Source organism: Phacochoerus africanus, chromosome 3 (assembly GCF_016906955.1).
Source record: "Phacochoerus africanus isolate WHEZ1 chromosome 3, ROS_Pafr_v1, whole genome shotgun sequence".
In the NCBI taxonomy this organism is placed as follows: domain Eukaryota; kingdom Metazoa; phylum Chordata; class Mammalia; order Artiodactyla; family Suidae; genus Phacochoerus; species Phacochoerus africanus.
The window spans coordinates 98,405,108-98,423,495 of NC_062546.1; the positions used below are offsets into that span (position 1 = coordinate 98,405,108).

The 18,388-nt window shown below is 48.1% G+C and overlaps 1 protein-coding gene across 1 annotated transcript in view; it reads left to right on the plus strand.

Annotated features, from left to right (window-relative positions):
• The window catches only part of DLGAP2 (DLG associated protein 2), a 657,437-nt gene that overhangs the window by 588,933 nt on the left and 50,116 nt on the right, over positions 1 to 18,388 (plus strand). The window contains exons 8-9 of the mRNA XM_047772228.1: positions 13,179 to 13,326; positions 16,559 to 16,778. Coding sequence (XP_047628184.1) covers positions 13,179 to 13,326; positions 16,559 to 16,778 — 368 coding nt within the window. The remainder of the gene's footprint in view (positions 1 to 13,178; positions 13,327 to 16,558; positions 16,779 to 18,388) is intronic.

Genomic DNA, 18,388 nt, shown 5'->3' on the forward strand with positions numbered 1-18,388 from the left:
TTGCAAAGTAAAGAGTTAGCTAACTAAAAATTTGGTTATTGACCTCCATCATTTCCAAGAAATGGAAATACACAGGTCACATTCTGTGATGGCAATGTAATAAAACTGAGGAGTAAATGTTCAAAATAGAGCCCCCAAAATACAACTAGAGGAAACAAGGAAGTCCCACCACCTGGACTGTGCTGTCTCCCCCTCCCCACTCCACGTCCGTTGGGTCGAGCTTTGTCACACCCTGAGTCTGTCCACGCCCCCCATGCAAATTATTCTGACTCCTGGCTGGACCATCGTGGTGACTCTCACCCCCTGGTCCCCTTGCTTCCGACCTTGACCCACCACCATCCGCCTCCACACAGCCCCTGTAAACACAGATTGATTAGTTAGTAACACACCATGGCTGATGTGCCCCTGGATTTGGGTCTTTCTGTAGGAACTCCGCCACCAATGCACAGACCTCAGGCTGTGTCTGAGCAAGACCCTAGCTTTGGAAGCGGAAGGCAAAGGGGGCAGCATGCTGATCAGTAAAACCAGGGCTGGACCCAGCCTAGCTGTGTCCACAGAGGCCTAGGCAGCATCCCGCAGACCTGCCGCCTCGCTCTGCTTTGCTGTGTGTCAGCTTCATGCAGATGCTCCCAGGCAAAGCAGGAAGGCCACCGGCCAGTCCAGACTGACTGCCCAGCTCAGTGCCTGAGGCAGCAGGAAGCCTCTTCTTCTCAACAGCAGTGGCGGCTCCTATGATGCGCCAGGCCCCATTAGGTGCTCTAGAAACACAGGGAACAAACAGACAGGAAGCCCAGCCCTCACAGGCCTCAGGCTCCATCAGAGGGTGATGGACTGCAGACACGATAACTAACCAACAATGATGGGTGACAGTGTTGCCTGTCAGAGGAGGACAGTGACTGGAGTCAAGGGTCCAGGGACCTGCAGGGTGGGGATGTGGGCAGCCTGGGAGGGGGTGGCAGCATGGGTGGCTTGGTCAGGGAGGGCTTCCGGGGAAGACGACATGTGCAGGGGGAGGTGGTGTGTGGTGTCTGAGAAGGGAGTGGCTGGTGGGGGAACAGGGCGGCCAGGCTGGAATAACAGCCAGGAAGGGGAGGGTTGGGCGGGAGGGTAGATGACATCTGGCCCATTGTCCATGTGATATAAACCCAGCTTGGCATGACTTTGAGGGACAGAAGAGCCAGTGGTGTTGAGGAAAAATGTCATCCATGAGCCTGATTGGAGCAGGGAGGCCGACTTTATCCTGGACCCCATGGGGGTTGCAGGGGGAAAGGCTGGGCTGACCCTGAACACAAGGACGGGGCAGGGGGGGTTGGTCATAGCCCGGGACAGGCGGGGTTACAGGTGAAAACCTCTAAGGGAACATCAGGGCTGGGGCTTGTGACCAGGCCAACTCCCAGGATCCTGCTGCAGGGGTGTGTGGTCGGACCACCCAGGGCCGACCACTGGGAGGAGCAGAGAGCAGCGGGGTGGTGGGGGGTAGATTGGGGCTTCAACTCAGCAGGACTCTCAGGCGGGGCTAGGTGGGAGCTGGGAGGCCCAAGCGTGGTCTGTGGAGGAGAGGAGGGTCTTGGCCAGCGGTGCTGCTCTGGGTGGAAGTTAGGTGAGTCTCAAGGCGGGGGGCTGTTAGGGCAGCACCCAGCCTGCCTGGTCAGATGGCGGAGGCCACCCGCAGGGCAGACAGGGGCTCAGATTCAGGGAGTATTTTGAGAGTCAAGGAGCAGAATTTTCTGAGAAAGCCCCCGTGCTTGCGGTAACATTTTGGGATAAGCTGGGGCGGCAGGCTGTCTCCACCAGGCTACCTGGTCGCTCACACTAGAACCTCTGGGTTTTCCATTTTCTTCCAACTTTCCTTCATCTGCCTTCCTTTTGCCAACACACGATGAAGGAGTAATTAGCTGTGGACTGTGTTCTGTGATCCCCACAATCCAGAACTAGTTAGGGCTTGTCGTCACCCTGAGGCAGCCTCTCCCTGAGGCCTGACCTCCCAGGATGTGTGGCTGGTTCTGTTTCACTTCATAGTAGCTGTCACCTGGTAAACCAGTAGTTAATACATGGTGACAAAACAACTATAATGGAAAAAAGAAAAATCATATATAAATAAATAAGTGTAATACATGGTAACAAGTTAATTGATGGTGACTAACCATCAAATGTACTCGTTAACGTGTTGATGGAATTAGCTCATTATTGAATCCGCTATTACCTATAAACCGGGTAGGTTGGTTAGTCTGACCAGCAGTATCTGCTTAGTCCTGTTTGGGCGGCTTCTTCTGAGTGTTTGAGTTGTTTTGTGGGGACGTGGAAGACCGGTCATGACCCTCTCCCAGCAGGCGCTTAGCCCTTCCCTGAAGGCAAGGGCTTGTCCCACCCACACGCCCTCCTCCTGGCCTGGTGGTAAAACCTGGAGCCCAAGGATGCGGTGGGCAAAGCAGGGACTTCGGCGTGACAATCCTGTCACTGATCTGGTGTCCTGTTTGCACACCAGGATGGGTGGCAGTGGAGGGCCTGTCCGCCCTGCTTCCCATGCTGTCTCCCCACGTGGATGGGGCACCGTGCCCAGCCCGGCTGCACAGATTTCCTGTCGTGTGGTTGTTTGTCTAAAAGACCAGGTCTGGGGGGGACTAGGACGCTTCCAAGCCAGGCTCCATATTCCCTCCGCGTCCTCTGGGCAGGAAACTGCTGTTCAGTGTTTGACTGTTTAATATTTGATGAGATCCAGGGCAAGTCATTAAACTCAGGTCTCCTTAGAGGTGTTCCTGACCCTGGCTCCCGCCTCCCGCAGCCCATTTCTGCATCTCCACCTCCCCTGAGTAGGGGGTCCCATGGCCACGCTTCCATCCTCAGTGCCCAGAGATGCGAAGCAAAATACCACACAGAGGAGCAGCCACTTTAGGCTCAGATGCACATAGCCAGTGTCTGCGTGGATTCAGGCTTCCCCAGGGAAACAAGGATGTGGATGGAGGCCTGTCTCCCAACAGCCTCTTCATGAGTATTTATTATTATCTGTGGATAAAACAGATTAAACCCAAATTCTCTAAGAGCTCTCCCCTCCGATCCCAGAAGAGCTGAGTTTCTCGGTGGGTCGTGTCCATACACCACCTGCAGAGTCACCTAGAATGTTTATTAAAGTTTGGATTTGGGGCTGACTATCCCCTTCTAAATCCATCTCCGGAATGTGACCTAAGAATCTACATTATTCGCAGGCACATTTTGATACAGATTAGCACTTGTGAAAACCATCCAATAGATATTTTCCTGTTGCCCCGACACTAGCCTTTAATATAAACTGGCAACTGTCAGAAATTTTAATAACAGAAAAGCTATTTACTTGCTTAAAAAACAATGCCGAACACAAAAGAGGGCATAGAGAGAGATAGTAACGAAAGGATCTCAGGCCACGGGAAAGTTCCCTGCAATCGCCTCCTATGAACAGTAACTAGGCGGAACCCTGGGGGGGGGGGCTGCACGATTGGAGTCTGTCAGGTCCTCCATGGGCTCCTGATGGGACAAGATCAGTGCCCACAGTCACCTCTGTCTTCCAGGCCCTCCTAAGAGAAGTGGGCAGGGTTTGTGACTCTGATTCTGAATTCACTCTCAGGACCCCAGCTAAGAGCCTGGGGAAGGTCTAGTATTTGCTTTCATTCTCCAGGAAGAAGCACATCTACGACCTGCTCAGCTCCACATGGTGAGGGGGTAGGACGGAGACTCAGACCCATATTCAGGGCTCATGACTTCACACCCTCTTCTCAGGCCCCTCCCTCTTTGGGGTGGGGGGTGCTGAAGGTTTTCATGGGGAGCTGGAAACGCTCCCTCCCTCGCATCTCTGTCTCCCTTTTTTGTGGGTGAGGAAATGCAGGTCCTTTCAGAGGAGAAGGATTTAACAACCTTGAGAAGGAAGCCATTTCCATATTCTCCTGAGGTTTTTTTGCTCACAGCTTGGAAAGCGGATGAAAGTGAGAATGCTCCCCAAAAGCACAAATCTGATGATCCCTTGAGACCCAGCCCAGACTTTAGAAACTTTCTCCATCCTTGTTTGCCTAAAACATCTCTTCAGGTTAAGATTTTTTCATTTAGAGTCTGATATTTAGCACTCTGCTCATTTCAGTGGTCACCTGCACCTCCACCCCACCCCACCCCCGAATCCTTGCCAGCTTGATGTTGTCTTATCTCAGGGGGACATGGAGCATGAGCCCTTTGGTGACTCTGGGCCCTGAGTCAGTGATGGGGCCAGAACCAAAGCTGGCAGCCCTCCACTCTGGGAGAAGACTATTATGTGGTTTGGTGTTCATCAGAACTATTAGCTTATCACACAGTTGTAATAATCCATTGCAGATTTGTAAAAATAGGCATATAATACCAAAGTGACAGGTGCAAGCTTTGGAGGCAGTGATCTTCATGCAGAATCTGAACCGCCTCACCTGCTTAGTGACCTCTCAGGAAGGGTCTCGTGCCTTCTTACAACAAGATAGCTTATCATTGCTTCCTCAGAGAATCACAGCCAGCAGCGTGGAGATGTGGGAGGTCCCTTACTGTTGTCAACTGTGTCGCCTCAGGGCCTCCCCTTCTGCTAAGGACACCCAGGGAGGAACACTGTAAACTGGCAAGTGGGCTCAGCTGGTTTTTGAGAATTCCTCCCAAATAGTCATTGCAAACATACATTTCATTTCAATTTACTAGTGACATAGGACTAAATATAGTCCTTTTCATATCTAATTCCTAACAGCTTTATTAGGTATAATTTATAGACTGTCATTCCGTCCACTTGAAGTTAAACAATTCAGTGGCTTTCAGTACCTTCACGGAGTTCCTTGTGGTCAATGTTTGAACATTCATCACACTGAAAGGCACCCCATACCTGACAGGAGCCACTCCCGAGCTCCCCCCCACCACCCCGTCACTTTGAGTAGTGCTTCCTGTCCACACAGGTTAGCGGGTTCTGGACATTTCACAGACGTGGACTCTACACCCCCACATGGCCTTGGTGCCCGGCCTCTTGTCTTTGGCATGTTTCTGAGGTTCCTCCATGTGGAGGTGAGCGTCAGCACTTCATCTCCTAACGGCTGAAAAATAGCCCATCTTGGGGCTTCATCACCATTTATCTGTTGAGGCCCTTGACTTGTTTCCCCTTCGAGCCTATTAGGAGTCATTCTGCCTGAAGCTGTCACACAAGCTTGTGCTTGCTTCTCTCACACCCAGGGGCAGGGCTGCTGGGTCATTTGGGAACGTCACATGTCACCTTTGGAGGAGCTCTCAGACTGTTTTTACAGAGGCTGAACCTCATCTACTAATGAATATAAATTTCAATGTATTCTATACTGTACTGTGCTGTATGTATAAATACACAAGTATGTGTATGACATTTATCCCTCACTTTAAGTTTTTATTTTCTTATTTATATCCATTGCTTTAATCTCTGAGAGCTTATAGGCACATAACTTTGTAATTAGAGCAGATTTTTTTCATGAACCTTGATACATTTATATCCATTGATGTTGAGAGAATGTCAGAACATGGAGGATAAAAAAATTGGAGCTTTTCCCTTTTTTCTGTTTTGTAAATAAGTTCATTTGCATCGATTTTATTAGATTCCACATATAAGTGATATCATATGATGTTTGTCGTTGTCTGACTTACTTCACTTAGTATGATACTCTCTAGTGGCCTCCATGTTGCTGCAAATGGCATTATCTTGTTCTTTTTCATGGCTAAGTAGTATTCCATTGTCTGTACCACATTCTCTTTGTCCATTCATTGCTGATGGACACATAAATTGTTTCTGTGTCTTGGCTCTTGTGAATACTGCTGCAGTGAACACTGGGGGTGCATGTATCTTTTCAAACTACAATTTCCTCCAGATAGAAGCCCAGGAGTGGGATTGCTGCACCATATGTTTGTAGACTTTCTGATGATGGCTCTTCTGACTGGTGTGAGGTGGTCCCTCACTGTACTTTTGATATGCATTTCTCTGAGAATTAGTGATGTTGAGCATCTTTTCTTGTGCTGGAGCTTTTCCTTAACCCTTATCATTCCTTCTGATTTTTCAATCTCTCTACTTTCCTTAAATCTAGATTTCCTGGAATCTAGTTCATTCTCCTTTTTTTGCCATCTTTTCCTTAAAGGCATTTCAGAAGTTCTACACTAAGGCAACTTGAATGGAGAGAAAAAGGATTTTTAGAAAGACACTGGGTCTCTTTAAATATATCCTTTGGAAAATCGAATTCTATTAAAATTTATGTGCTGCCCAGACAGCTCCTTGAGAGCAAGGGCGAGGATTCAATCATCTTGTTTCTGTCCTTGGTGCCCAATAAATGGTAGATGAATGACTCATTTTGCTGGGTAAACATATTTGGAGGAGCGTTTTAGCATGAAAAACGTCTCCGAGGAGGCGTTGTTGTGCTTTGGTCCTTCCTGGTAATGCCGTTCTCCAGGCCTCTGCGTCCCTCTCTGTTTATGTGGGCTCTGTGTACACGGGTCACAGTGCTGGCCTCATTTTGTGTCCCTTTGGAAAAATAAATTATAGTCGAAGATGTTAGCAAATTGGATTTCAAAGAGTAAACCTCAGAAATGCTGAATGTCAAAGGTTGAAATGGTTACATTCAACAATTCCCAGTGCACATATCACCGGGAAGGCCAATGTTTGTGATCTGTGATGGAACAGGTTTTGGGATCAACAGCGTTTTCAGGAAAATGGGGCTGAGGGGCCTTTCAGTGGAGCCGGATGGACCTTAAGAACGCTGCTCCCTGTAAATCCAGGTGTGAGAGCCTGGCGCCCAGGAAACAGCTTCGGGCTCACACACAGGACTTAGAGGGTCATAAGCTCAAGAACAGGCTCATTAAACAAGTGGAAAGGGAGGTCCCATCGTGGCTCAGTGGTTAACAAATCCAACTAGGAACCAGGAGGTTGCGGGTTCGATCCCTGGCCTTGCTCAGCGGGTTAAGGATCTGGCGTTGCCATGAGCTGTGGTATAGGCTGAAGACACTGCTCGGATCCTGTATTGCTTTGGCTGTGGTATAGGCCGGCAGCTGCAGCTCCGATTAGACCGCTAGCCTGGGAACCTCCATATGCCACAGGTGTAGCCCTAGAAAAGACAAAAAAATAAATAAAATAAGATAAAATAATTAAAAAATAAAAAATAAAATAAACAAGTGGAAAGGAAATGTATGAAAAATAAGGGATATCCGAGAATCTCCAGCAGAAAAAGCGCCTTGCTCAGAACTGCTCTGGTGAAGCCCGGAATCGCCACCTGCCTGTGCAAACACCTCGCAGTTGTCCACACCCCAGCTGGACAGGGGACCCGCCCTCTGAACTCCCGCCACACACCTTGTAACAAGGTGCTTCGGCTGCCACGGAGGCCGTTAGCGTGGCTCCTGCTCTGCGATCAGCCTTGATCCCGGGTCTGGGGAAAGCGTCTTTCAGAGATCAGACGAATGTGGGTACGGGGCCAGCCCTGCTCTAAGCAAGACTGAGCACGCAAGTAGTTAACATGCAGTCCTGTAGTTAGCATCCGCTCCCCGCCCCCCCCAAAAAAAACCAGACGACAGCTAGAGAATTGAGCCAGCAGCAAGCCAAGCAGGGGACAAAGGCCCACCACTGCACAATGTGAAAATAAACTCCTGAGGAAGAGTCCTGGGGAAGGAACTGTCCCGCAGACAACGGTCATACACTCCTGAGAGTATTGTTTATGAGCTAGAAATCTGTTTGAGGCGTGTAGCTGTCAATTCACTCTACATGTATGAGATATAAGACCCTTCCTGGCTGAGAACTATAGACATTGCTCCAAGTAGTTAAAGGAGACCAACATAAAAGGAGAGAAAAACTGTGATGGAAACCACCATGTTGCCATGGTGTTAACTCTCCCCAGATCGAGGTGTAGTTGCAATGTCATCTCAGTCAAAACTGATGCAATTCAGAGCAACCTCAGTTTTTAGGGAAACTGACAGGAAGATTCCCAACATGGCACAGCAGAAACGAATCCGACTAGGAGCCATGAGGTTGCAGGTTGGATCCCTGGCCTCTCTCAGTGGGTTAAGGATCTGGCATTGCCATGAGCTGTGGTGTAGGTCACAGATGCAGCTCAGATCTGGCGTTGCTATGGCTCTGGCATAGGCAGGCATTTGTAGCTCCAGTTAGACCCTTCGCCTGGGAACCTCCACATGCCTCAGGTATGGTCCTAAAAAGACAAAAAAGACCAAAAATAGAAATAAAATATAATAAAATGTGTGTGAAAATGCAAAGGACCTTTGAAGAACCAAATCAATCTCGGTAAAGGAGAACAAAGTTGGACCACTCCCTGTATCTGATTTTTCCCCTGGTCCCAGCCCTGGAACCAGCTGTCTCTTCAAGATCCCTGTTTCCTTTTAGGAGAATGGATTTAGAAGCCAAGATCTGGGCCCTGGGTGTGCTCACTGCCAGCTCCCTCAGCAGGCAGAGCTCGTATACACACATGCATCTACAAATCTTTATGTTGTCTGCCATCTGCAGATGTCTCTAACTGTAATCTAATACAGCATGGCTCGTTCCAGCTTTTCTCCTCCACCTTGGTTGTCTGTACAAGATATTTTAAAATTTCTGTAGTGACATCCTCTTTGAACCATGGTTATCTAGAACCAGCATTGCTTGCAATACTGTTCTTTAACTTTCAAATATTTGGGGATTTTCCAGAAATGTGTCTGTTATTGATTTCTAGTTTGACTTATTATGATCCCATAACATAGTTTGTATGATTTCTCTTCTCTCAACTTTGTTAAGGTTGTTTCATGGCCCAGAATATAGTCTCTGTTGGTGAATATCCAAAGGGCAGTCACTCAGAAAACCATGGATTATGTTTCTATGAACTAGTGACAATCTGCTCTCAAGACAGAGTGTTGGCAGAATAGACTGGGGTTTCTCGACCTGAGTACTACTGATTCTTGGGGCCAGAGACTCATTTAGTTGAGGGCTATCTCAACTCTCTAGAATTTTAGCAGCATCTCTGTCCTCTCCCCACTAGGAGCTAACAGCACCTACCCCAAGTTGTGACAACAAAATACCTCCTGGCATTGCCATTTGTCCCTCGGGAACAAAATGTCTCAGGTTAAGGACTACTCACATAGAATAACTCAGTGTCACAGAAGAGTGACTCTAACCAGCATATTTTAAAACTTCTGCTCATCGAAAGACTCCAATAAGAAAATTAGAAGGCAGGCCACAGAAAGGAATACATCCGAAATGCATATCTGACAACGGATTTGAAGACAGAATAAAGAACTCCTACAAAACGAAACTCTAGACCAATAACCCAATTAAAAATGGGAAAAATTTTGAAAAGTCACTTCACAAAATAAGATACCCAAATAACCAGTCATCAGACTATCAGTCATCCTGAAAACGAAGAGTAAACTTGAATGAGACACCACTTTACTTCCACTACAATAGCTTTGCTTGGGGAGGGTGACAGCACAGGGTGCTGCTGAGGATGTGGGTGGAGGTTACAGAGAAGACGCGTCTGTCAGAACTCAGGAGTCGTATGCGTGAGATCTCTGCTTTTCACATGTCGATTCCATCTCAACAAAAATGTGGTATTTATTTTTCTGTTCCTTGAGTTCTATTTTAGAAAAAAAAAAGTTCTTTCTGATGACTTCATTTAGATGTGTTCTTTTCCCAGAAAAGTAAACAGTTGAAATACTTTGTTCGGACAAATTCTGGCACAAAAACTGGGGGCTCCCTCTGAGCAGCCCCCCGCCAACGTCCCCCCAGGTATGTCTCAAGATGTTTCTACCAAACTCCGCAGACAAACCCTGGGAACTGGGCCACATTGTCCGGCCAGGCCTTCTGAGGGTGAACTGACAATAATGACTGCTGAGGCTACGCAGCTCCGACCACGGTCCAGGCACCTCCCTAGGTGCCATCCATCATATCCTTCCTTAGCGTTCACTGGACTCTGAGTTAGTCCCAAGGCTGTTGCCCTCATTTTGCAGACGCTCAGAGAAACCACATAACTTGTCCAGAATGACACGTTAGCAGGAGATTCAGCCAGGATTTGAACCCAGAAAGATTTCACATACATAAGTCCACCCGAGTCCAAACTGCTCTGGTGACCAAAAAAAAAAAACCCTGCATAAATGTAAAATTGGGTGACAAAAGGGTGGTTTATTTTGTCTAAATATCCAGGTATATATATATGGATCCGAATAGCTGACTGCAGTGGCCTGGTGAGGTATGTGTTTTGTTTTGCAAAGAGGTTCGTGAGCGTACAATCCAGCCAACAACCCTGACCCGGTTTGCAGATGGAAGAAAAAGGTAGAAAGCTGGAAACCTCCTTTCTACAACTCTTTTTTCACTCCTACAGTGTTCTGAAATAGACTTCCAGTCTCATTTATGTGTATATGACTGTCTGATGTGGGCATCATTTGGAAGAGAAGAGAACCAGAAAAAAATATGTTCATGCTATTCTAGAAAATTTTTGTGGTTTCCTCTTAAAAATTTCTGAGCTGACAGAAGATCTGTATGTGAAAATGTGTTCCATGCCTGAGAAGGGATTATGATTGGGGAGGGGGTTGGGGGATTTGGAGGAAATTTCAATGCCATTGATTCCTGAGGGCATCTCTGAGGAAGAGCAAGGGTGTCCTTTTGGGAGGGGTCAGCCTGGCTCCTGATCCACGTGGGAGGGGCAGCCCCAGCCCCTCTGCCCTCAGCTGCACCTCCCAGTCCCAGCTTCCCATGGTGTCCTGTCTCTGAGTTGTGATTTGTGACAGGATCTTAGAAGATGCTAAGCCCTTAAAAAATAATTGTACTAAGCTTAATGAAGCAGGAGTTGGGTTTTTAAACTATTTAAAAGATTTGCTTATAGAGGATAGGCCTCTGGGGCCTCGGCTCCTGTGACTCAGCAGCTTAGATCTTGGAGCTAAAAGTGGGAGTTCTGGGGCCTGAACAGATGAGCCTCAGTGCCCCCATTTGCACAGCAAGATCACTACCTGCCCTGCCATGTGGGGTCCTGCCAGGACCGAATGGGTTAGACCTTTCACGTGCTTACGGATCCAGTATAACCGTGTGTAAACTTGAACTGTTGTTGAGTCTGTGTTTAAAAGGAAACAGTGTGATTAGCTTTCTGTAGAGGCAATTCTTCAAGTGGCTACCCAGTGTTGGAATAAAGAGAGCACTTGTTGAGAGTAGAAAACATATTTGAACTAAACTTGAACATATTTGAAAGTAAACCGTGTGTGGCTGCCACTCAACCACCACCAAAGGGGCTGTGGTTTGCTGTGGTTCTGAGGCCCCCCCAGACACAGCGCCAAGCTCTCGGCTGGAAATTTGGAGACAGAAAGAAGACACAGGCCTTTTTTTAAGCCCTTCTCAGAACTTTAATTCAAGAATGTTAAAACGGTGAAAAGTTGGTAATCAGGAAGGAAAGCTATTATATGGGAAGAAACTAAGATGAAAGCGCTAACTGGTGGCAGTTTGCAGTGTGAAGTCAGCAATTTCAAAGAAACACAGGAGAGGGGAACCCAGAAAGTTTTCTCTTTTGCAAAAGCCAACATGAGGCCAGAAGCTCGAGAGTCCAGACAGCCCCCCACCCCCGAGGCTGGACGCTCAGGCCCCTGCACGCGGCACTGGACTGAACACAGTGCAGGGGATGCAAATGGAGGTCACAGGTCACATCCCAGCCAGCCTGCCCCAGGCCCTGGCCGTGGGTGCTGGGCATTATCGCACACCTGCCTGACTCCAGCCCAGACTCCCTCCCTCCCAAGGCAGTGGGGGTGACCTGGAGTCCGGCAGAGACCCAGACCTCTTTTCCTGCCAAGATCAGAACTGGCTCCAAGCTCATGTCTCTCCATTTGCCTTCCTTTTTGTCTTTTCAAGTGGGGAGGAGGGAGGAGCTGGAAGGAGCTCCTGCAGGAGCTTGTACACTTGATTTTAAAACAACAACAAAAAATTTAAACAAAAATTAGTATTATTATAATTTATAATATAAATTTTATTCTATTTCTATCTAAACACACATATTACTAGTTTTACCCCAAATAATGGCTTTATAACAAATGGCCCTCACTTAACTTAAACTTATCATCAAGCCCAATTTTTTCTCAGCTGCCCAATTTCTAAAGTAAATCACAGGGAAAACAATTTATACCAATAGTTCACTTTGAAAACAAGTAACATACTTTGGCCAAATATAGAGTCAGAATTAGCAATCTAATATTTACACACATTTTTATACAGGCCTATATAGTGATCATAGGCCACTGTGATCCAAAATAGGAAAAAGAATACATTATTTTTGCCCACGTTATTCCAGCTCTGGGTCAAATAAAGTGAATTCTTATTATATTGTGGAAAGATTGTCACCAAAACTTGAAAGCAGTTCGATTAGCCAGAAATGTAAGCTAAGCTGAACCTCCCATCTGCCAAACACCCCCAAGGTTTTCCCATACTTTTAACATGTTACAAAATAACAGAGAAGCTGGAGGCCATTGAATTTTAAGGCTGTTTGGAAAATATGATCGTACCGATAAGAAAATGCATTTGATCTCAGCCTGCTGTCTGCCCCTGTTGTGTAATCTAGATAACTTTGCGTAAGTTCAAACTGAAGGCAAGCCTTTGATTTCTTTTTATTTTCTTTTATTTTTCTGAGCGTATCAAGCTGCCAAAAGCTACCATGATTTTTATGGAACTCATAGGTTTTTGAGCCAAGTTCCTTACCATGCTATGTGAGTTACCCATGCCGTCAGCACTATTTTTTTTTTTTTTCCAATATGGAATGGCCCTCATTTCACTTCCTGGTCAGGAAACATCAGGTTTCATCACTGTGCTGTACACCTGAAAATAACACAATATTGTTAATCAGCTATACTTCAATTTTTAAACGTTAAAAAATAATAAATAAAAACTCAGGTTTCAGAGGTTCCCTGACCGCACAGCAGGTTAAGGATCCATCATTGTTCCATCGTTGCTCAGGTCTCTGCTGTGGCGCAGGTGCAATCCCTGGCCTGGGAATGTCCTGTGCCATGGGCACAGCCAAAACAAAAAAATTTCCAGGTTTCAAAGCAAGTCGGTGGCCTCCAGGTGGCTTTTGAGGAAATCAGCTCCTGTGAGTGTCCACAGGAGCACTGACAGGAGGCAGGATGAGACTTGGCAGCAGCCTCGGGGAACGTGGCTCAGTGATGCTCACCAGCGCCTCTTCTCTCCTCTCTCTCTGTAGCCAGAGCTACCTGCAGGCTGCCAGCGACGGGCCTGCCGGCCACAGCCTGGACCCCCCTGCCAACTACAACTCCCCGAAGTTCCGCTCCCGGAACCAGAGCTACATGAGAGCCGTCAGCACCCTGAGCCAGGCCAGCTGCGTGAGCCAGGTGGGACCCCTGCCCCCCACCCGCCTGTCCCCTCTCAACCCTGCAGGGAACCAGCAGCCTGGTGTGTTCAGTTCCTGTGTACGTATGCCCGCAAGTGGGAGTGCTGGCACCCCGGGAGGTCTAGTTGTAACTTTGTGAGGACCTCCTAGAAGGTTCCCCACAGCAGCTGCACCATTTTCCAGCCCCAGCAGCTGTTCCCAAGGTCCCAATGTCCCCACACCCCCAGTGCCCTGCTTGTCTTGTGATTGTCATCAGTCCTAATCCTGAGAAGGCCACCCTCCGCTGTATGGAGAGTGCAGGGAGCTCTGCCATCAACAGGACAGTCACCTTCCTCAAGAGCTTCCCAGTTTTCTCTTCTTTGGTCTCTCAAGCCCACACAGTCTAGAGGCAGGTTAGGTGCTTATCTGCCTTTATAGTTCACAGGACCACACTGATGACTCACCACTGGCTTAGCATCTTCCTGGCACATCTTCAGAGGGGCTGAGCTGTGCTTTGAGTTCCAGAGTAAAATACTCACTTTTGCAAAACCCCCTTGAGCTGGTGAACAAACCAGCCCTCAGAGAACAGGTTATTTCAACTCCTGCCTAAACCAGTGTGAGAGCCTTCTCAGCCGTGTATTTGTTTGGGGAGAAAAGTCACCTCATTTCTAGAACCTCTCTGATGAGTTTTGTAGCTGGAAGCAGAAGCCTTGGTCCTTGTGAAGTGTCCATCACTGTTCGTGAGATGCACCTTCAGGCTAGATGGTGCCTCTTCCCCAAGAAGCTCCAGGAGCAGGGCGGGCTAGCAGGAAGGGATCCACCGAAATCCTGCATCCAGAGCTGGGGGGCGCTGGCGACATCACTCAGTTTCTGGCCTTTTTAGGTTGTCTAACTTGGCTCTTTGACATAAACGACATAAAGAAATCTGAGACTTTTTTTTTCCTTTATCCTTTCTTTAAGGCCACACCCATGGCATACAGAGGTTCCCAGGCTAGGTGTCTAATAGGAGCTGTAGTTGCTGGCCTACTCCAGAGCCACAGCAATGCCAGATCCGAGCCCCGTCTGTGACCTACACCACGGCTCATGGCAACGTCAGATCCTTAACCCACTGAGCGAGGCCAGGGATCGAACCCATAACCTCATGGTTCCTGGTCGGATTTGTTTCCACTGCGCCTTGACGGGAACTCCTGAGACTTTTTGATATAATTCCACATAAGGGAAAACTTAGCGTGAAAGGGATTTGTACTCCAGAAGATTTCATATTTCAAAGCAGCATGAGTGCCTTGTGTGCATTTCTCTCACCAGGTGCTCAAGGCTGTCATGATGGGTGGTCACCTCTGTCTTTGCCCTGAATTTGTCTGTCTCAACATCAGACACTCTTAAACTATTCAGACGAGTGCAGTCACCCATTAATTGTTCTCTCTAGCCTTTTCTGCTTGGACAACCTTAACATTCTCCTCTTACACTGGGCTTTGGGCAGGCAGTCCAGCCTTTCGCTCCCTCACACCTTCCTCCTGGGTTCTGCTCACTCCAATTGTCCAGTGAGAGGAAAGGAGCCATTATTCTAGCTCAGGAGGAAGCCAAGGTAGGAGTCAGGGAGTCAGGTGACAAGTCCCAGCTAGAAGGGGGAAACCAGGTGAGTATCCCAGACAGAAGCGGGGAATCGCGTGAGGAGTGCCAGGCAGAAGTGGGGAGTCTATACATAGGTCTGCAATTAGAGGTGGGCAGAAGCTGTCTTCCCTATTGAAGGGGAAATCAGTATTTAGAGCAATACTTTTTACTTACCTGTCAGCATAATCTGGGGTGTCAGGAAATTATGGGTGACATTTCAAGCCGTGGAATGAATGATACAGGTGGTTGTGTTAGGCTGAGACCTGAGAGCATGCCTAGGCTGTAGGACCTGCTGGGAGGTGTGACTGAGGTGCTGAGAAGCAGAGGGCTTCAGAAAGAAGAGTCCACCTGCTCAGGGAGGCCAACCCAGATGTCGGGCCTCCCCCATAAGCCCAGGTGTCAGGCTCCTCCGTAAGCCCCGGTGGGGGACAGTGGAGGCCCAGTCCATAAGGGCTGTCCTGGGGCCTCTGCCTGAGCCTGGGTTCTGCTCACACCGCCTCAACCCTCCCAGGAACCCCACCCCCAGTATCAGCATCACCACAGGCACCCCACACAGGCTTACATGTTAGCATAGAAGGTGCACCCAGGGTGCGCCCTAAATATAGGAGCAAGTGCCCTCCCACCACAGAGTGAAAATCATCCCCCACTGCCTCTGCCCTCGAACCCTGGACCTCCTGCCCTCAGACCTGGAGCAGCTGTAGGTCCCCAGCGCGGTCTGGGCTCTTCATTCTTAAATTCCCATTCCTTCCCCACCTGGTGATCCTCAGCCTTGTCTTAGTGCTCGGTGTCACTTCACTGGACTTGCATTTAAATCCTCTAGACTCGATTCATGGGAAACACACAAATATTGCCACCTAAACTTCAGGAAAGAGAGGTTTTTCCACCCTCGACCCCACACAGAGGCCAGGCCCCTGTGGGCACATCCAGTAAGTCCCCTCCCCGACCCAAAGCCTGATCATTTCTTCTTTAAATATAGTTGGAACTTTCAGGTCCCCAGGGTGACTCAATACCTAGAAATTAAATCTCAGGCTTGAAAATAACGACTTGACCTGCTGGGCCGTCAAATGCAGGGCGCTGCTCTCCCAGGCTAAGGAAGAGAAGCCACAGAGCTGGAATTTGGGTGATGCCCTTGTGTGTGGACAGAAACTCCACCTAGCAGTTGCGTTCTCCTCTGGCCTTGGGCTTAGAACCCTGCCCAGCTGGAAGTTAGACTCCAGGATGCCCGACAAATGCAAATAAAAGCAACTTGTGCTCTTCAGTGTGGTTCGTAAGCACAGCCTCCTGGCCTGGAGTTGGTGCTGCAAACAGCCCAGGACTTGATGGCATCATGGGGAAACAGAAAGAGGAGAAACTGATATTATGAACAATGCACTGAACTTCTAAATTCAGTCTCAAATGCAGAACTAACGGCCAGTCATCCTTTAAAGCTTTGCCTCGAGGGGGTCCATATAATTTTAAGGACATCCTGGAATTGGCAGTTTACATTAGTGTTTTCTAAGAACTAGCCCAAACTTACTGATTCTCAATGCTGATATTGGGTTGATTTTCTGGAAATGGAGGATGGTAGGTGGGGTGGTCTCTTGCCAGCGGCTGTGATAACCTTGGCTGGGTCTGGCCATCATCCGAGCTGTCGGTCATTTCAGATGAGTGAAGCGGAGATCAATGGGCAGTTTGAGTCCGTGTGTGAATCCGTCTTCAGCGAAGTGGAATCTCAGGCCATGGATGCCCTCGACCTCCCAGGATGCTTCCGAACCCGCAGCCACAGTTACCTTCGGGCCATCCAAGCTGGTTACTCCCAAGATGATGAATGTATCCCCATGATGACACCCTCCGACCTCGCCTCATCCATCAGACCCACAACAGGTAAAAGGACACCCTGCCGACCGGCGGCGGGAGACAAGATGGTGGCGTTCAGGTGTGCATTTGCCTTTATCCTCAAAGTTTTGCCAGAATTTGCCTCTGTCGGTGCCGAGTTGAAAGCAGAGACAGAGTTTTGGGCAAAGGAGAAAAAAATATCTTTATTGCTTTGCCAGGAGGCAAAAGGAGGGTCACAGAAGACTAATGCCTTAAAGACTGTGCTCCCAACCCTTAGAATTGCAAGGAGTTTTATAGTAAAAAGGAGAAAAACAGGTTTTCAGAGAGGAATCAGGGATTGGGGCAAACATGCATTCTTCTTTCTTTGGGGGAATCTTGGTCATCGAAGCTGGAGTCAGGAGATCTTGGTATGATCACGATGGTGGTCTTCTGGGTTATTGCCTAGAATAACAGCACTTGCAAAAAGGGCATGTTGATCAAAGATTAGAACGAACCAGGAAAGTTCCTAATAAGCTTTAACCCACAGGCAATTATGCTCAGGGTGCCTAATCGTTAGCTTACGGGTGCTTGTATTTAGGGTGCAATTAAGCCAGGGAGAAGGACAAGGAAGGACTCTAAGCTGTTCAATTTCAAAGTATTCATTTCAAAAAGAAGCATAAGGAATCTAACTTTTCTCTCCTGGGTATCAGGCGCCTGCATCAGAAGGGGCGGGTCTCAGTTCCTTTCAAACGTTTGGGAACTTTTCCAGGTTGTATTTGTGATGTGGTCCCATTTGCCGTGGTGTTTTGAAGCATTTCTTTCAAAGACAACCTTTCTTTTTCCTTTCTTTTTCTTAGAATGAAATCTGTTGGTTATCAGGTTTCTTTAAAATAGTCGACTACAGTTTTAACATAGGAAACTACTTTATGTGCTGACACTTGGGAGGTGACTGTGAGTCTAATAGACCTGTAAAACTGCGGCTGATACGTGGTGACTCCAGGTCCTTCGCTGTGGCATCCAGCCAGGTCTCTGCGGCCTGGCGAGCGGATCCATAAACACAATTCAGTGCCACAGAGCAAACTGATCGTTAATGTAAATTCACTCATCATCTCAGGGCTGTGCGGGTTCAAGGTCACAGTTTCCTTCAGCTCTTAGGGAAAACCATATCCACCCCTTTGGAAATTTACCACCTAAACTAAATGTCACTGTCTGATATTTCACTGCACTATCATTATTTATATAACCGTGAATATACATGGCCTGGAGGAACGCATACAGCAGCCGGTGATCAAAGTCTGCAGGGCCACAAGTAAAAGCCACACAGAGCAGCTCAGGAGCAAGCAGTGCTGTCAGTAGTGTAGGATCTGGAGCTGCAGACGTGCTGGGGGAATTAGGAACAGTTCTGGGAAGGACTGGGGAGAACCTGGCTCATGGGGGTCAGGGGTAAAGGCCAGATCAAAAAGGTCTGTGTCCCTTGTCCCCATGCCACGGACAGAGCTGGGTGTGTTTGAAGCCATTTAGCAGGACTTTGGGGTGATGACTTATAGTCACATGTAATCACAAGTTGCAGGCTCAAGCTGCTGCCCAAAACCTTCATCCTCACGGGCAGAGCCTGCAGCAGAGAGAGGGCAAAGGAGATTTGGATCTTGTCCTATCTCGCCATCCCACTAAGGTCTTGG